The following is a 20,491-nucleotide window of genomic DNA, read 5'->3' on the forward strand; positions in this document are numbered from 1 at the left end:
CAGACCTCAGCTGGCCCTGGATGTGGTTCTGGATGACTGATTCAGTTGCTTCTCTTTTATTGTAAGCAGGTAGAAATGGAAATTGTGCTCTTAAAACCATTCATTAAAATATAATCTTTCTTGAGAGGTGGAGGGTGGCTCTGTCTCACCGTGAGGACAAGGACACTGGCAGCAGAAGTTCTAGGAAGTACTCCTTGGCATAAGCCCTCCCAGAGTCCACCATTACCCCCACCAAAGAGCCCAGGTAGGTTCTTGTGTTGGGTCGCCTCAGGCCAAACAAGGAGGGAACCCAGCCCCACCCACCAACCGTCAAGCAGATTAAAGTTTTACTGAGCTCTGCCTACCAGAGCAATATCCAGCTCTACCCACCACCAGTCCTTCCCATCAGGAAACATGCACAAAACTCTTAGACAGCCTCATCCACCAGAGGGCAGACAGCAGAAGCAAGAAGAAATACAATCCTGCAGCCTGTGGAACAAAAACCACATTCACAGAAAGACAGACAAGATGAAAAGGCAGAGGGCTATGTACCAGATGAAGGAACAAGATAAAACCCCAGAAAAACAACTAAATGAAGTGGAGATAGGCAACCTTCCAGAAAAAGAATTCAGAATAATGATAGGGAAGATGATCCAGTACCTCAGAAAAAGAATGGAGGCAAAGATCGAAAAGATGCAAGAAATGTTTAACAGAGATCTAGAAGAATTAAAGAACAAACAAACAGAGATGAACAATACAATAGCTGAAATGAAAAATACACTAGAAGGAATCAATAGCAGAATAACTGAGGCAGAGGAACGGATAAGTGACCTGGAAGACAGAATGGTGGAATTCACTGCCACGGAACAGAATAAAGAAAAAAGAATGAAAAGAAATGAAGACAGCCTAAGAGAACTCTGGGACAACATTAAACACAACACATTCGCATCATAGTGGTCCCAGAAGAAGAGAGAGAGAAAGGACCTGAGAAAATATTTGAAGAGATTATAGTCGAACACTTCCCTAACATGGGAAAGGAAAGAGCCACCCAAGTCTAGGAAGCGCAGAGAGCCCCATACAGGATAAACCTAAGGAGAGGCACATAGTAATCAAACTGGCAAAAATTAAAGACAAAGAAAAATTATTGAAAGCAGCAAGGGAAAAATGACAAATAACATACAAGGGAACTCCCAAAAGGTTAACAGCTGATTTCTCAGCAAAAACCCTACAAGCTAGAAGGGAGTGGTATGGTATAATTAAAGTGATGAAAGGGAAGAACCTACAACCAAGATCACTCTACTCAGCAAGGATCTCATTCAGATTCGATGGAGAAATCAAAAGCTTTAAAGACAAGCAAAAGCTAAGAGAATTCAGCACCACCAAACCAGCTCTACAACAAATGCTAAAGGAACTTCTATAAGTGGGAAACACAAGAGAAGAAAAGGACCCACAAAAACATACCCAAAACAATTAAGAAAATGGTCATAGGAACATACATATCAATAATTACCTTAAACGTAAATGGATTCAATGCTCCAACCAATAAGACACAGGCTTGCTGAATGGATACAAAAACAAGACCCATCTATATGCTGTCTACAAGAGACCCACTTCAGACCTAGGGACACATACAGACTGAAAGTGAGGGGATGGGAAAAGATATTCCATGCAAATGGAAGTCAAAGAAAGCTGGAGGAGCTATACACATATCAGATAAAATAGACTTTAAAATAAAGAATGTTACAAGAGACAAGGAAGGACACTACATAATGATCAAGGGATCAATCCAAGAAGAAGATTGCATAAATATATATGCACCCAACATAGGAGCACCTCAGTACATAAGGCAACTGCTAACAGCTATAAAAGAGGAGATCGACATTAACACAATAATAGTGGGGGACTTTAACACCTCACTTACACCAATGGACAGATCATGCAAAATGAAAATAAATAAGGAAACAGAAGCTTTAAATGACACAATAGACCAGATAGATTTAATTGATATTTATAGGACATTCCATCCAAAAACAGCAGATTACACTTTCTTCTCAAGTGTGCACGGAACATTCTCCAGGATAGATCACATCTTGGGTCACAAATCAAGCCTCAGTAAACTTAACAAAATTGAAATCATATCAAACATCTTTTCTGACCACAACGCTATGAGATTAGAAATGAATTACATGGAAAAAAACATAAAGAACACAAACACATGAAAGCTAAACAATACATTACTAAATAACCAAGAAATCACTGAAGAAAACAAAGAAGAAATCAAAAAATACCTAGAGACAAATGACAATGAAAACATGACAATCCAAAACCTATGGGATGCAGCAAAAGCAGTTCTAAGAGGGAAGTTTATAGCTATACAAGCCTACCTCAAGAAACAAGAAAAATCTCAAATAAACAATCTAACCTTACACCTAAAGGAACTAGAGAAAGAAGAACAAACAAAACCCAAAGTTAGCAGAAGGAAAGAAATCATATAGATCAGAGCAGAAATAAGTGAAACAGAAACAAAGAAAACAATAGCAAAGATCAATAAAACTAAAAGCTGGTTCTTTGAGAAGATAAATAAAATTGATAAACCATTAGCCAGACTCATCAAGAAAAAGAGGGAGAGGACTCAAATCAATAAACTTAGAAATGAAAAAGAAGAAGTTACAATAACCACCGCAGAAATACAAAGCATCCTAAGAGACTACTATAAGTAACTCTATGCCAATAAAATGGACAACCTGGAAGAAATGGACAAATTCTTAGAAAGGTATAACCTTCCAAGACTGAACCAGGAAGAAATAGAAAACATGAACAGACCAATCACATGTAATGAAGTTGAAACTGTGATTAAAAATCTTCCAACAAACAAAAGTCCAGGACCAGATGGCTTCACAGGTGAATTCTATCAAACATTTAGAGAAGAGCTAACACGCATCCTTTTCAAACTCTTCCCAAAAATTGCAGAGGAAGGAACACTCCCAAACTCATTTTATGAGGCCACCATCACCCTGATACCAAAACCAAAGATACTACAAAAAAAGAAAATTACAGACCAATATCACTGATGAATATAGATGCAAAAATCCTCAACAAAATACTAGCAAACAGAATCCAACAACACATTAAAAGGATCATACACCATGATCAAGTGGGATTTATCCAAAGGATGCAAGGATTCCTCATAATATGCAAATCAATCAATGTGATACACCATATTAACAAATTGAAGAATAAAAACCATATGATCATCTCAATAGATGCAGAAAAAGCTTTTGACAAAATTCATCACCCATTCATGATAAAATCTCTCCAGAAAGTGGGCAAAGAGGGAACCTACCTCTACATTATAAAGGCCAGATATGACAAACCACAGCAAACATCATTCTCAATGGTGAAAAACTGAAACCATTTCCTCTAAGATGAGGAAAAAGACAAGGATGTCCACTCTCATCACTGTTATTTAACACAGTTTTGGAAGTCCTAGCCACAGCAATCAGAGAAAAAAAGAAATAAAAGGAATACAAATTGGAAAAGAAGAAGTAAAACAGTCACTGTTTGCAGATGACACGATACTATACATAGAGAATCCTAAAGATGCCACCAGAAAACTACTAGAGCTAAACAATGAACTTGGTAAAGTTGCAGGGTACAATATTAATGCACAGAAATCTCTTGCATTCCTATACACCAATGGTGAAAAATCTGAAGGAGAAATTAAGGAAACACTCCCATTTACCACTGCAAAAAGAATAAAATACCTAGAAATAAACCTACCTAGGGAGACAAAAGACCTGTATGCAGAAAACTATAAGACGCTGATGAAAGAAATTAAAGATGATACCAACAGATGGAGAGATATACCATGTCCTTGGATTGGAAGAATCAATATTGTGAAAATGACTGTACTACCCAAAGCAATGTACAGATTCAATGCAATCTCTATCAAATTACCAATGGCATTTTTTACAGAAGTAGAACAAAAAATCTTAAAATTTGTATGGGGACCCAAAAGACCCCAAGTAACCAAAGTAGTCTCGGGGGAAAAAAACGGAGCTGGAGGTATCAGACTCCCCGACTTCAGACTATACTACAAACCTACAGTAATCAAGACAATATGGTACTGGCACAAAAACAGAAACATAGATCAGTGGAACAAGATAGAAAGCCCAGAGGTAAACCCAGACACCTATGGTCAACTAATCTATGACAAAGGAGGCAAGGATATACAATGGAGAAAAGCAGTCTCTTCAATAAGTGGTGCTGGGAGGACACTCCCCCCCAAAAAAATATATATATAATCTTTCTTTGTCTGGGGTCAACATGAAATAATTAACTCTATTTAGAAAGCAAACATTTCCAGCTTCTAACCAGGCAGAGATTTAAACATCTGTGGGAAAGGAGAGAGACTGGAAATATCTGAATTAGAGTACCATCCTTAAATGGAATGATGTCTGCCAAGGAGAGGATAAAAAGTGTCTAAAAACCTAGGTCAGAACCCCCTCCTTTCATCAGCACTTTCCTCTGGGCCAAGGCAAGGCTGCTGTGACCCACCTTGATGAAGGAGTACAGAGACTTTCCGTAGAGCCTCTTGAAGTTTGCCCGGATGTCCAACATGTCGATCTCCACTCGAGAAACCATCACTCTGATAAGGGTGTTGTCATCAGTGCCCAAGCCCTAAGGAAGAAACAAGATCCCTGCATGCAAAGCTGAGCTAGTTTTCAGACAGTGCTCTGTTAGTCTATCAAGGTAAACTATGTATCAGTCTCCCGATGACATCCCTTGTACTCTAACCTTAGAGGCCTGTGGAGTCTGGTTCCTCACCACGGAGCTCAAGGGTTTCCCCAACTTATCTTTTCAACACTCAGTGTTCTGACCAGAGGAGATAGCTCTCTGCCCTTCTAGAGACATACCCTGTGTTCTCCAGCCCTCCTGCCTCACATACAGTGATCCACCCACCATGTCATCCTCCCTTCCCAGCTTTACCATCCTTCCTACCATGTAACACCCTCTGATGTAAAATTTCCTTTAAGGTCCTGCTCAAATATACCAATTTCTTTATATGTCCTTTTCTGATCCTCACCCCCAAACAAATATTTTTTTAAACACCCTTTCCTCTGTGTTCCTATAATATTTGGATCCTCAACTACCGTCTTACATTCTATTTTGTTCTTACTGGTGTTTTGCACATAGCTGCCTTCCTCTCAGAGCTAGAAGTTCTTTGAGACCAGGGATGGCATTTTGATCTCTCTTGCCCTTCCCATGGTTCTCAGCAAGGGTGCTTGCACGGAGTACAATGCATGGTTAGGAGCTGGGGCTCTGAAGTTGGACTGCCAGTGTTTGCATCCCTGCTCCATTCCTTTCCTCACTGAGGACCCTGGGCAAATTGCCTATCCTCTTTATGCCTCAGTTTTCTCATCTGTAAAATGGAAGCTGATAACAGTACCTGCCCCACAGAGCTGTTGTGGGGATAAAATTATACATATAAAGTATTAGGAAGTGTGATCACACATTATAAGTACTCAGTAAATATTACCTAGCATTGTTATTAGCAAGCACTCAGTGAAGTATTTGAAGAATTGAACTGAACAGCTCAAGCTGATTTTGCCTAATTTGCATGGGGGATATAAGTAAGCATATGAATGTGGACACAAGACCCTCAGAGCCATCCAGATGCTAACAATGAGGCCACTTACCTTCATAGATTTATAAAGCCTTTCAGCAAAATATGCAGATTTGTTCCTCATGCACTTTACTGTCAAGAGATAAAAAGAGAAATGAAAAGATTACAGATAAAATCTGCAAAACAAGCAGTGACAGTTGTTCCCATTGTTTCTACAAGGTGTGAAGTAGTATCTTTTGATTGCTTTGTGAAAAATTTAGCCAAACAATGTTCTATGAGCATAGGCTATGCTAAAAGCATTTTCACAGATGGAAAGTACCCTCAATTTATTGTCAAGTTCCTAGACAAATAATTAATAAAGGCCATTAAAGCAAAAGGCAGCATAAAATTTCAAAAAGATTATTGCTATCTGTACCATATGAAACAGTTATTAGTTCTAACCATTCACAGACTTGCAAGATGCAGCTAGTATAGGATTAACCTTTCCACGTGCTAAGACATAAAGGCACAGAGGATATAAAATAGATAAAGCCACATGGTACAATAACAATCAGGTTATATATAATATTTCTCGCTTAAAATTCTGGGTCACACGGGACTTCCCTGGTGGCACAGTGGTTAAGAATCCACCTGCCAATGCAGGAGACACGGATTCAAGCCCTGGTCCAGGAAGATCCCACATGCTGCGGAGCAACTAAGCCTGTGTGCCACAACTACTGAGCCTGTGCTCTACAGCCTGCAAGCCACAACTAGTGAGCCCGCATTCCACAACTACTGAAGCCCACACACCTAGAGCCCATGCTCTGCAACAAGAGAAGCCACCACAATGAGAAGCCCGCACACCGCAACCAAGAGTAGCCCCTGCTCGACTCAAGTAGAGAAAGCCCGTGCACAGCAACCAAGACCCAGTGCAACCCAAAATAAACTAATTAAAAAAAAAAATTTCTGGATCACACGTCATGAATGATTTAAACAATTTTTTTATCCCTGAAAAAAAATTTCTACAACCCATGACAACAAATTGATAATAAGGAGGAAAGTCTATAAATATTTGTTTCTCCACTCCCCACCCCCTACCAGCTTACCTATGGCCAGCAGAGCATCTTCGAAGCTACCAGATGTTTCAGATTGAATACTCTGTTCAATATCCTTCTGTGATATCCTTTTATATTCATCGAACACTACAAACAATAACAAAATGAAATTATAAATAATAAAAAAAGAATAGAGGAAACTAAACTGTACAGAGAGAATGAGCATCTTTTAACTAGACTATACTATTATTCTTTGGCATATTTCAAGGGGAAACTAATTAGCAATGTGGGTGAGAACCAGGATGCATATGGCAAGTGGAATGGAAGAGAGGAGAGGAGGAAGGAATATTGTGAATCTTGGAGGACATCAGGCAAGTCATTTCCCTTATGTGGGACCCTGTTTTCACTACATAAAGTGGAGATAACCTCTGGAGAGATTTGCTTTTTTTTCTCCTTGTTTCCTTAATAAGCTTGGCAATCACCTGTATGTTCATCTTCCTTTCAGCACATCAAAACTAGAGCAATTCCTGTTTACAAGAGCCAAGACATGGAAGCGACCTAAATGTCCATTGACAGGTGAATGGATAAAGAAGATGTGGTGTGTGTACACACACACACACACACACACTGGAGTATTACTCAGCCACAAAAAAGAATGAAATAATGCCATTTGCAGCAACATGGATGGACCTAGAGGTTATCATACTAAGTGAAGTAAGTCAGGCAGAGAATGACAAATTTTACATGATATCATATGTGGAATCTAAAAAATGATAAAAATGAACTTACACAACAGATACAGACTCAAAGACATAGAAAACAAACTTATAGTTACCAAAGGGGAAAGGTGGGGGAGGGAAAAATTAGGAGTTTGGGATTAGCAGATACAAACTATTATATATATGATAGATAAACAACAAGGTCCTACTCTATAACACAGGGAACTATATTCAATATCTTGTAATAACCGATAATGGAAAAGAACCTGAAAAAGAATATATATATATGTATATACATATACATATAACTGAATCACTTTGCTGTACACCAGAAACAAACACAACATTGTTAATCAGCTATACGTCAATTTAAAAAATAACTAGAGCAATTCAACCTTTTCAAAACTTGGTCACATTTGGTAACAGTTGCTTGCATCTTTTAACAGACTTTAACATAATTAAATTTTCTCCCCTTTTCTACCAAGTATTTTTGAATATTATGAACATATTTTTCTCTCTTGCTGCCTCCTTCTGGAGGCTTCTTAGAGTGGATATATGCTGTTTATCTTCTTAACACTGCCTTCTTTGGGATGCTACTCCACCCCCATCAGAGTGATTCTCACAGGGCTGTCAATCCAGGAACACCCCTGCCCCCCAACATACATGACAAGCTCTAACAAACGAGTGAGCAGTTCATCCAACCAGGGCCAATCAGTCTTACCCTCCTGGGAATTTTTTAACTGAGCAGATATGATGAGGATGGCCAAAAGCACTGAGTCATCTTTAACTTCAGAGAACATAAGAATCACCTGGGAAACCTGTTAAACTCCTTGCGTGTCACTCTCAGAAATCCTAAGTTAGCCAGTCTGAAGTAGGGGTCCAAGAATCAGCATTTTTAATGGAGACGAGATTTTAGGAAACTCTGCCTTAGAAATAAATCCATGACTCCCTTCTACTGAGATCCTCAGAACTGCCTTGATTTCTAGTCTTTCTGGAGCTGTTCAGCTCTCCCTTCAATTCAATGGACCTCTAGTATTTTCCATTTTCCCTCTTGTGCCCTTCTACATGATTTTCTCTTTTCCTATGTAATTATTCAGTGCCTATTTCTTGGAATTAAAAAATCTAATTGACACATTTTCTAAGACTCAGTGTTCTCCACTGTAAAATGGGGAAAATAATGGCTGCTTCACTGGGATGCTGTAATGAACAATGCTTATAATATGCTTAGCACTGCACCTAGAAGATAATTAACAAAATCTTAGTTATTATGAATCCTCACTATTATTGTTGGTTGGTAAGAAAATTATGATGTTTTCTTTATTCAAATAATGCTGAAAAGATTTTCTTCCAGTGGCTTACAAGCAAATGTTTCATAACTGCCCAACTATTGACTTATGCCTGCAAGCGAAAATTGTTACAAATATATTTGCATTAAATCGGCTTCTGAGGACCTGCAGTTCTTGGAAAATAACACCAGGGAGAGATTTGCCTTACTAGTAATCAGGCAAGGGAAGGCAAAAAAAAAAAGGATCTGAGTCAGAAGTTCGTGCATCTGATGACTGCCCATGACATTTATTAACTGGAGTAATCACCTACTGTCACTGTGGAATATCTGAAATAATTGCAACTTCCAAATGTGTTGTAATTTTCAATTTTTTTCACATTTTCAATTTAGCAAACTCATTCTTCTCAAATTTCCCACAGGTTTTATAAATTGTGAGTGATTATAAGGGCATGATGAGTTTATAAAATTGGGATATAGCATAAAGACCTCAAAAGCTTATATAAAAGATGAAATATTTTATTAAACCTTTATTGCTGTTTACAAGAAGAAAATAAACCTGACAATAAATATTCTACAATCGTATAGTACCTTTTTCCCAAAGAAGTTAAAATCACATTACAAAGACTAGCATTATCAGAAGCAAATTAGAAACTTTACACACAGGAAATAAAATCTGAAATCATCCACTATTCATCTTATGCAACATACCCCCTAAAAAAGTCACTTCTATTAGTTTTTTTTTTTTTTTTTTCGATACGCGGGCGTCTCACTGTTGCGGCCTCTCCCGTTGCAGAGCACAGGCTCCGGACGCGCAGGCTCGGCGGCCATGGCTCACGGGCCCAGCCGCTCCGTGGCATGCGGGATCTTCCCGGACCGGGGCATGAACCCGTGTCCCCTGCATTGGCAAGCGGACTCCCAACCACTGCGCCACCAGGGAAGCCCTCTATTAGCTTTTACAACTTGGATGTTAAATTGGAATAAATGTCAACCAACATTTCTATTTTATTGCTTGCTGATGTACTGAAGATTTTGTCTTATGTAACTAAATTTAAATGGAGCTGCTTTAGAAAAAGGACTGACTATGGAGGTCAGTTTCCTAGCAACAGGAATTCCAAACTTCTATGAATATATCTGCTAATTATTCATAATTAATCTTTCAGCAATTGGCCCTCATGCACATTGTTGCACCCATAAATTTCCAAGGTAAGACATCTAAGACAGTTCAGTAAAATTAGATCTTTGTACCAAGTAAAGGGAAAAAGGTTATCAATTACAGGTGATATAGTTTTCACTATCTTTCAAATAGTTTCTTTAGACAATGAGGTAAGTGCCTTACCATGCAACAGATGATTTTGATTCCGGGAACAGAGAATAGTTAGAAATTTCACCTCATCTGTCCCCCATTTCTTCTCTCCAGCCTCATACAGGTCCTGAAGCCAAACAAAGTACAAGTTTAAAACACAATGGAGCAGGTGCCAGGACATATGTAAATATTTCCAGAACTTCAGAGAGCAGAGTTAGCTTAGTTTTATTTTGTTGATGATGGCGGTGGAAGTGGTGTTGGCAGTGAGTGGAAATGACTCAGGATTTTTCCTTAGGTATAAAACTAATGGGACTCTATAATATCTCCCTGAGAGTCAGGGCAAACACCAGCAGCTCCCTACATGCAGACTACATGTTTCTGTCTTAAGACCCGAAAGGAATGCCCTAGACTTGGGCTGTCCTATACAGTAGCCACTAACTACATGTGGCTATTTGAATTTTAATTAATTAAATAAAATTAAAAATTCAACTCCCCAGTCATACTGGCCACATTTCAAGTGCTCAGTGGCTACTTGTGGCTAGTGGCTACCCATACTAGACAGTGCAGATGTAGAACATTTTCAACATCACAGAAAAGTCTATTGGACAACACCACTCTGGAATGATCTGTGATTTGCTTGAGACTACAGAAGGTCTCACAGTAGAACCAGGACCCCATTAGTAATTGCTTATATTCCAACCTGGTAGAAATATAAGAAATTGATTCTGGTTACTTTAACTATATTATTATTATTATTTTTTTTTTTTTGGTTGTGCTGTGAAGCTTGCGGGGTCTTAGTTCCCCGACAAGGGATTAAACCCACTCCCTAAGCAGTGAAAGCACGGAGTCCTAACCACTGGACCGCCAGGGAATTCCCTTTAACTATACAGTATTATCGATAAATCAAAACTACTGTTCATAACACCTCACACCCGTTACAATGGCTGCTATTTAAAAGAAACAAACAGGGCTTCCCTGGTGGTGCAGTGGTTGAGAGTCCGCCTGGCGATGCGGGGGACGCGGGTTCGTGCCCCGGTCCGGGAGGATCCCACATGCCGTGGAGTGGCTGGGCCCGTGAGCCGTGGCTGCTGGGCCTGCGCGTCCGGAGCCTGTGCTCCGCAGTGGGGGAGGCCACAGCAGTGAGAGGCCCGCATACCGCAAAAAAAAAAAAAAAAGAAACAAACAGAAAATAACAAGTGTTAATGAGTATGTGGAGAAATTGGAACCCTTGTGTTATGTTGGTGAGAATGTAAAATGATGCAGCTACTATAGAAGACAGGATGGCTTTTCCTCAAAAAAAGTAAAATGAAATTACCATATGATCTGGCAATGCTACTTCTTGGTATATCTCCAAAAGAACTGAAGTTAGGATTTTAAAGAGTTATTTGTATACCCATATTCAAAGCAGCATTATTCACCATAGCCAAAAGGTGGAAGCAACCCAAATGTCCATCGACACATGAATGGATTAATAATATGTGGTATATGCACACACGATAGAATACAAGGCAGCCTCACAAAGGAAGGAAATTCTGACACATGCTACAGCAGAGATGAGGCTTGAGGACATGATGCTAAGTGAAATAAATCAGTCACAAGAAGACAAATACTGCATAATTCTACTTATATGAGGTACCTAGATGCATCAAAATCATGGAGCCCAAAAGTAGAATGATGGTTGCCAGTGACTGGGGCGAGGGGAAATGAGTTGTCTAACAGGCATAGCATTTCAGTTGTGCAAGTTCAGAAAACGTTCTGAAGATTGGCTGCACAGCAATGTACATATATTTAACACTACTGAACTGTATGCTTAAAAATGGTTAAGATGGTAAATTTTGTATGCATTTTATTAAAAAAATTTTTTTAAACCCTACTGTTCATTTATAATCAGCAGCTGGCTTGTTCATTTTCTCAAAATTCCCTACCTTGATACATTTTGTCATTCCTTGGGCTTACCTCCATCTACTCAGCTGTTTCTTCACTTCCTTCTCTAATTCCCACACTATGAAAGAGTCAGTTCATAGGACCGTGGAATTTTAAAGCTGGGAGGGCACAAAAGGTTCATCTAATTCAGTGTTTTTCAAACTTGAATCTCAGCAGGCTTGTGACTGCTTCAATCACTAAAGCGTGGTGGCAGTGACACTGATTTCTGAGGCTAGGTCATAAAGGTCAGGCAGCTTTGGTTCTCGTGGAGTGCTGCCTTTCCAGATGGTCCCTCTTGAAATGCAGCCACCATGCTCTGGGAAGCCCATGCTACCTGGAAAGGCCAGGTAAGAGATCCTTTCGAAGCCCCAGATGAGCCCAGCCTTTGAGTCACTGCAACCCAGACACCAGACACATGAGTGATGGAGCCTCCAACCCCAGCCATTTGAGTCCCCTCCAGCTACTCAAGTCTTCCCAGCTAAGACCTCTGACATTGCAGAGTGGAGACAAGCCATCTCGCCTGTGCCTTGTGTGGATTATCGACCCACAGAATCCATGGTCATACTAAAATGGTAGCTGTTTTATGTCACTGAGTTTGAGGTGGTTTGTTATACAGCAATAGTAACTAGAACATGTGGGCAAGGAACGAACTTTCAATCTGTCACAGAATGATACTTTTGTAAAATACCATAAGAATGAACTTGAGTAAAGTTTTAGTAATGGGTAGAAGACGGTATATTTTTGTGTTAATTAAAAAAAAATAACTAGTGAGGTTGGTCATCTTTTGGTGTATTTGCCATTTCTATTTTTCCTTTTTTTGAGTTGCCTGTTAATATACATGAACCATTTTTTTTTGAGAAATGGGGCATTCTTATTCATAGTATCAAAACTGTAGTTTACTTATGTACTTTATATATTAAGCTTATTATACATTAGGTGAAATTTCTTCCCATTCTATCATTTGTTTGTGGTATTGTTTGCTAAGACAGTGCATTTTTTTTTTTATCCAAACTATCAACCTTTTTCCTTTATGGTTTCTGCCTTAAAAGAAAATGCATACAAAATCCTTTCCCAGCTCCAGATTTAAAAAAGAATATTTAACTATACTTTTTTATAGTACCTTTATGGCTTGCTTTATTTATGTTAAAAATTTCAATCTATTTGGAGTTTATTATGATGTCAGGTGAAAGCTGGGATCTAACTTCATTGTTTCCCAATTGGTTAGCCAATTGTCCCAACTCCACTAAGTAATCTGTGTTTTCTTCACTGACTTGAAATGCATCTATTCTGTATGTATTCCTGAATATTCTCACATAGGCTTGGTTCTGCTCTTAGACTTTCTAATCATTCCATTGACTTCTCCCTATTCTTACACCAGGACCAGATGCTTTAATTTATTTGTACATTATATAGTTAAATATATTTTAGGGCAAATTTGTCCACACCCTTCTTGTTGAGATTCTAATCTCCACAGTGTTTCCTCTATATTCTTCCTCTTCTCTGATTGCTTTGTCCTTTTCTTCTGAACTCTGGAGATTTTTTAGTACTGCCTTCCACAATGATTGTTTTCTGCAATGTCATTTCTGATCATTTCTGCTTCTAATAAACATTTAGATTCTGTCTTTCCTTGTTCCTAAGAACACCTCTCCTTCACTCATGTAGCGCTCTCTTTATCTCTGCTTGCCCTTCATCCAGCTCCATTTTCATCTCCATTATTTTCTCATTGCATCTTTTTTTTTTTTGGCTCTTGTTTAATTAAAATCTGTCGTTCTCTCATTTGTGTCAGGATCCAAAGCGATCTGAAATCTGTCTCTTCCATACAGTGAGCCCATGTTTGCCTCCCTTTGTGGGCCAGTTTGTTCACAGACCACAAAGTGTTTGAGTTGGGATTTGTTGATGTTCATGCTCTTTGATCTTGAAATGATGAACAGTATATCCAGACCTGGTTTTTCCCCCAGAACAGGGTGAAGTGGATTCTTCTTTGAGCTCCTCACTTTTCATTTGGATGAATTTCGAACAGGAGGACATGCTGCTGGTCCAGTGGAGGCACCTGAGACACAGCCCAAGTCTTCCCTGAGGAGTTTCCCCATTTGCAGGAAGCCGCTGTGTCTATTTCTAGTGGGGGCAGGGCGTGTGTATGTGTATATGTGTGTGTGTGTGTGTGTGTGTGTGTGTGTGTTTGCATCTTTTCTGGGGCAGGAATGGCTCTCCTGCATCCCTGGCCCAGCTTTGCTGCCCATCTGGCATTTTAATGGCCTCCTCCACAGTTTCCAGTGTTGATGCAGATTTTTCTCTATTTTTGTATTTCCTCGTTTGTTTGTTTTTCAGAAGGGAATCAAACATGTGCCATCTTCTAACAAAAGCTCTAAGGGGCATTTTAATGTGGCATTAATATCCTACAAATTTCTTTTTAAAGTAGGAATTCTGAATACTGCCTGCTATTTCCTTCAATGCAGTTTTCATACCAAGAACAGATAAAATTGGACTTTTAGATAATAGCCTCTCTATACTTTAAAATTTCTGCCTTTGATAATAAATTACTAGCTAATTCCACTTGTTCTGATAATTCTTTTTATCTCAAACTCATTTACTTTCCTACATCAAAATTCAGCTATAATACCCAAAGTTTGCATATATCCGTTACTGCTGACATATGTTAAAGAGAGAAGGTTGACCAGGTTTTCCTACTGTCTTATCTTGGAAGAAGAGCTGAAGCCTTCACTGGAGTTCTTAAATTCCTTGCCTCTTTGTAAGACTTGGAGGATCCAGAAAAACCCTATTCTGAGTTCTACTGCTTCTACTCCTTCCAACTTCTCCCAGCCCAAATTTGTTTGGAAGCACCTTTTCAGCTGGTCACTTCCAAGGAGAACTGTGCTCCTTGAAGAACTCTCAAGTATTTGTTGAACTGCATGGTTTTCGTTGTGTGTATTTTTTTTAAATTTAGGTATAACTGACATATAACATTATTTTAGTTTCAAGTGTAAAACATAATGATTTGATATTTGTATGCATTGAGAAATGATCACAATGAGTCTAGTTATCATCTGGCACCATATACACAGTTACGAAACTGTTTTTCTTATGATGAGAACTTTTAAGATCTTTTTCTCTTTGGAACTTTCAAGTATGCAATACAGTGTTATTAACTGCAGTCGCTGTGGTGTACATTATATCCTTATGACTTACTTATTTTATAACTAAGTCTGTACCTTTTGACCCCCCTTCACCCATTTTGCCCACCTCCACCCCTGCCTCTGGCAACCACCAATCTGTTCTCTGTATCTGTGAGGTTGGTTTTGGTTGTTGTCTGTCTGTTTAGATTCCACATATAGGTGAGATCATACAGTATTTGTCTTTCTCTTTCTGACTTATTTCACTTAGCATAATGCCCTCCATTCACATTGTTGCAAATAGTAAGATTTCATCTTTTTTTTATGGCTGACTAGCATTATTCCATTGTACATATACACCACAATTTCTTTATCCATTCATCTATTGATGGGCACTTGGGTTGCTTCCATATCTTGGCTATTGTAAATAATACTGCAATGAACAAGGGAGTGCGTATATCTTTTTGAGTGGTTTCATTTTTGGGGGGTAAATACCAGAAGTGAAATTGCTGGATCACGAGGTAGTTCTATTTTTATATATTTTTTGAGGAAACTCCATACTGTTTTTCATAGTGGCTGCACCAATTTACATTCCCACCAACAGTGCATGAGGGTTCCCTTTTCTTCACATCTTCGCCAACACTCATTACATGTTGTCTTTTTGATGACAACCATTCTGACAGGAGTGAGGTGATATCTCACTGTGGTTTTGATTTGCATTTCCCTGATGTCTAGTGATGTTGAGCATCTTTTCATGTGTCTGTTGGCCATCTGTATGTCTTTGGAAAAATGTCTATTCAGATCTTCTGCCCATTTTAAAATTGCATTGTTTGGGTTTTTCCTATTGAGTTGTACGAATTCTTTACGTATTTTAGATATTAACCCTTTATTAGATATATGATTTGCAAGTATTTTCTCTCATTTAGTATGTTGCTTTTTCACTTTGTTGATGGTTTCTTTTGCTGTGCAGAAGCTTTTAAGTTTGATGTAGTCCTACTTGTTTATTTTTGCTTCTGTTGCTTTTGCTTTGGTGTCAGATTAAAATAATTATTGCTAAGACCCATATCAAGTAGCTTATCACCTATGTTTTCTTCTAGAAGCTTTATGGTTTCAGGTCTTACTTCCAAGTCTTTAATTCATTTTGAGCGAATTTTTGTGTATGGTGTAAGGTAGTGGTCCAGTTTCATTCTTTTGTTTATGGCTGTTTAGTTTTCCCAACAAAATTTATCGAAGAGACTATCTTTTGCCCATTGTATATTCTTGGTTCCTTTGTCATAAATCAATGCATGGGTTTATTTCTCAGCTTTGTATTCTGTTCCATTGATCTATATGTCTGTTTTAATGCCAATACCGTACTGCTTTGATTACTATAGCTTTATAATATGAATTGCATGGTTTTAAAAAAATCAAACAGACCTGGATTCAAAGAGCACAATTCCACCAGCTATGTGATGTTATACAAGTTACTTAAATCTGTGCATCTGTCTCCTAATCTATAAAACAGAAGTAATAACATCTACTTCACAGATTTGTTGTAAGGAAGAAATGTAAAGTAGTTAACACAATGCCTAGCACCTAGTAAACCCACAAAAAGGTGAGAGTGGGTATATATATATATATATATATATATATATATATATATGTGTGTGTGTGTGTGTGTGTGTGTGTGCCCAAAAACAATCTTCTTGTGACTGTCCCAGTAGAGATTAATTTTTTAGTTAGAGGAAAAATAGTGAACAATATATATATATATATATGTGTGTGTGTGTGTGTGTATGTGTGTCCACCAACTAGGACACAACTAGTGTCCACCAACTAGGGTCTGTCTTATTGGCAAAAGAGAAGAAAGAAGCTGCAGTTCTACTGACCTGGGCATCCTGTCTCACGAGAGCATCATCCAGATAATTTCCTTCATCCCTGCCACCCTGAGGATGAGAAAAACAAACCCTGAGCATGAGAAAAACAAACCAAAGAGACTGAGAGAGGATCCATGAAGATTTGGGAGGTCTGATAAGACAGAATGTGTGGGAACCCAAGGACATGGTAATTAGACAGAAGGGGTCCTGAGTCCAGCTTAGGGAGAGAGGACAGATGTCTTTGAATGTGCTTGCGATATTCCCACAGTTCTGAGCTGACCAATCAGAAGGCAAGCTCGGTGTGGCTCCCTGATGTTGTGTGGGCATCTCTGCCAGCTGAAGGGGCAGGAGGACACATATGGCCTGGTGACTGCTCCCTCTGGGACAGTCCTCTCCTCCTTCCTCCCCTCCCCCCACTCCTGTGTCTTCCCTGCTGACTTATGCCTTCCTAACTCGCAAATGTACACTGATCAATTCTGCCAAACAGGAGCTGGAAAGACAGGAGAATCAAGAGACTCTGGGGCCAACGGTGGGGGCTTGAGGATCACATGAAAGTGCCCCATCCCTCACCAACACCAGCTCACCAGGAAGGCCTTGCAAATCCATCTCTCCTTTCTGGCACCCCTGCTCCCACACTAGCCCAGACCTGCTTTTTTCACGGTATCTGGAATACTGAGGTAACCTTCCTGCCTGGGCTCCCCGCCTCCGGTTCAATTCGTCTAACATATCCCTATAACATTACTCTTCCTGGGACTTCCGGGGCAGTCCAGTGCTTAAGACTTCGCCTTCCAATGCAGGTGCGATTCCTGGTCGGAGCTAAGATCCCACACGCGCAAAAAAAAAACCGAAACATAAAACAGAAGCAATATTGTAACAAATTCAATAAAGACTTTAAAAATGGTCCACATCAAAAAACAAAACACAACTTTAAAACAAACAAAAATAGAGCACCTGGCATGTATCCGGTGCTTGTATGTATAAATGAGAACAAATGGGCCTACATGATTAGCCAGAGTCTTTAAAGGAGAGAGGATAAAATAACAGAGACCCAAGAAAAACACAGGGGAATATGCCCATTTGGGAGGGTGAAAAGATGAGAAAGGCTGGAAAAGTGGGTAGAGAGTAAGTGTCTCAATAACACCCAACCCTCCCCCGCAAAAGGAGGGAGCGACTCACAGCGGACAGAGACACCAGCACGCGCTGGAACATAAGCGATGTGTCAGAGCGAATGTCATCTTCAAGGCTCCGCCCATATTCTAGCAAGAGAGTAAAATCAGCGACATCAGAGTAAAGAACCCTGCCCGGCACCGCGTCACACCCCAGAGCCTTCCACCCTCTTCAGGACCTGTCTACTGAAGCAGCTCCTCGTGAGGTTTTTCAGCCCACACACAGTTTTCCAAAAACTAAACTCTGGTAAAATGGTCAAGATAAGTTTAGCTTGTCATTAGAGGGGAAATGAGATGCCCTTTTTTCTTGAATTGGGCAGTTGAGAAGGCCGGGCTGTGATCCCCACTCTGTGGTTCCTACCGTCCAGGGGTTTGTCCCGAACATGGTTTGCAGTGACGCAGAGAAGCAGCTAAACGGCCCGTGGAAAGGCAAACAGAGTGGGGTTTCTGAACCTGTGTTTGGGGACAAGCAGGGGACTGTCCATAGGGAGAAGTCCTGTATTCGGCAGACATGGGGAGCCAGCGCTAGAACCAGACTCCCGAGGTTTAGAATCTCCAGATCTGAACACTTACCAAAAAACTCTTATTGTTTTGTTTTCTTTCTACCAAAGTGTACGTGTTTATTACAGAAAACTTAGGAAAAAACAACTAAGTAAAATGAAGGGAGGAAAAGAAAACCTCATCATGAATCTAATCACCCAGAAATAATAATCATTGATAACATTTTGGTGAATATCCTTCCTCATTTCCCCCCATATACACATATTCTTTTTCTTTCTTTGAAAAACGGGATCATAGCATCCCATTTTATGATTTGTCTTTTTCACTTACCCATACACCATACCACTTATTGTAATTTAATAATATCCTTCAATAAGCGTTTTGATGACTACATTGTGTGTGTGTACCATATTTTGTTTAGCCAACCTGTTGGAAGTTTTAAGCTAATATAAGCAATACTGTGTGATCTAAACCTTTGTGCATTTTTATTATATTTTTAGGGTAAAAAGGTAGGCATCTTTTAAAGGCATGTATTGATGTATTGTTCTCTGGAGATTTTTTTTTTTTTTTTTTTTGTGGTACGGGGGCCTCTCCCTGTCGTGGCCTCTCCCGTTGCGGAGCACAGGCTCCGGACGCACAGGCTCAGCGGCCATGGCTCACGGGCCCAGCCGCTCCGCGGCATGTGGGATCTTCCCGGACCGGGGCACGAACCCGTGTCCCCTGCATCGGCAGGCGGACTCTCAACCACTGCGCCACCAGGGAAGCCCCCTGGAGATTTTTAAGAGGGGAGTAAGTGGCTATCCCTCTGAGGTGGCTGCAGGACCTATAGTCCAGTCTGAAGGTAAGAAGTTGGGCAAGACTGCTCCTCCAGGCCATTCCCTGGAATGCTAAGATTCAATGGCACCACCACTTTTGAATAAGCACCTTTGATTCTCTGCTTGATAATAAGGAACCCCTTTCCAGCTTTCAGGGTAATAAAACCCTGGGTAGCCTAAGTAGAGTGGCAGGTGCACCTGAGAAGTCTTGAAAAGCCAACAGTCATTTGTGTAGGCAGGGATCTGCCTGAAGGCAGAGCTTGGAACTGAGGATCCCTCATGGTCAGTGTTTCAGTGGGTAACCACCTGCTGTTACTCTAGGTCTCAGAGAACAGGGCCTCAGCCAGGGCCACTGAGGATGCTACATACGCAGCTGGTAGGTCTGGTTTATGCGCCGGATCTCCTCGGGCATCCGGGAGGCCAGGATCTCAATCAGGCAGCCCTCATCCGTGCCTGCGCCCTAAATGCAAAACCCAGAGGAGAGGGCTATGAGTCAGTTTACCAAGTTGAGTCCCAGACACAGGAGGAATACAACCAGGAATCTGCAGAGAATAAAAACAACTCACCAAGTTCTAGCAACAGGATTTGCTCCTTCTTCACTGGCCAACCAAAATTCCAACATGTTTACTATAATCATTATTAGTCATAACATACATTTATAGGCTGTTTCTATGTGTTAGGGACAGTTTCTGCCCTCTGGGGGCTGTCTTTCCTTGCCCTCCCCTGTACTTTTCCCTTGCAGGGCAGAATCTTCTGGCAAAGGCTGTTATCTCTTTGTTTTTCCAGAGTCTAGCCCAGAACCTTCCACGAGGCTGAGTATTTATTGACATGGTGGAGGAGGGTAGTTGTATTTGAATTTCATACTTGGTCATTAACAATCGGCAGACCCTGGGGTAGGGCACAGTGGATCCAGCATCCAGCTGAGAACACTTTACCAGTTCTGAGCAGACCGAGAGGCCCCCAAGATGTCAGTCAGAAGTTTCATATCTCAAAAGTAGCTAATACAGCAAGAAAGCTTCTGGAGCTGCACCAAAAGCACAAGTTTAATCAGTCCCCAGTGAGCCACAGGAAAGAACAAATGATTCCTTAACTTCTGGAGAGACAACTTTTAAATTACAGTGGCTAGAATGCAATGTCATGTTTTCAAGTTGTCGTAAATGCAGGAAAATCTTTC

The 20,491-nt window shown here is 40.1% G+C and overlaps 1 protein-coding gene across 4 annotated transcripts in view; it reads right to left on the minus strand.

Moving 5' to 3' along the window:
• Positions 1-20,491, minus strand: part of ANXA4 (annexin A4) — a 70,576-nt gene that overhangs the window by 4,251 nt on the left and 45,834 nt on the right. For all 4 annotated transcript variants that reach the window (XM_024756419.1, XM_024756416.1, XM_024756418.1 and 1 more), the window contains exons 6-12: positions 19,687-19,777; positions 18,012-18,091; positions 16,848-16,904; positions 9,980-10,073; positions 6,691-6,786; positions 5,679-5,737; positions 4,537-4,659 (exon numbers count right to left, since the gene is read on the minus strand). In XM_024756419.1, the coding sequence (XP_024612187.1) occupies positions 4,537-4,659; positions 5,679-5,737; positions 6,691-6,786; positions 9,980-10,073; positions 16,848-16,904; positions 18,012-18,091; positions 19,687-19,777 (600 nt within the window). The remainder of the gene's footprint in view (positions 1-4,536; positions 4,660-5,678; positions 5,738-6,690; positions 6,787-9,979; positions 10,074-16,847; positions 16,905-18,011; positions 18,092-19,686; positions 19,778-20,491) is intronic.

Source organism: Neophocaena asiaeorientalis, unplaced genomic scaffold, assembly GCF_003031525.2.
Source record: "Neophocaena asiaeorientalis asiaeorientalis breed wild unplaced genomic scaffold, Neophocaena_asiaeorientalis_V1.1 scaffold303, whole genome shotgun sequence".
Taxonomy (NCBI): Eukaryota; Metazoa; Chordata; class Mammalia; order Artiodactyla; family Phocoenidae; genus Neophocaena; species Neophocaena asiaeorientalis.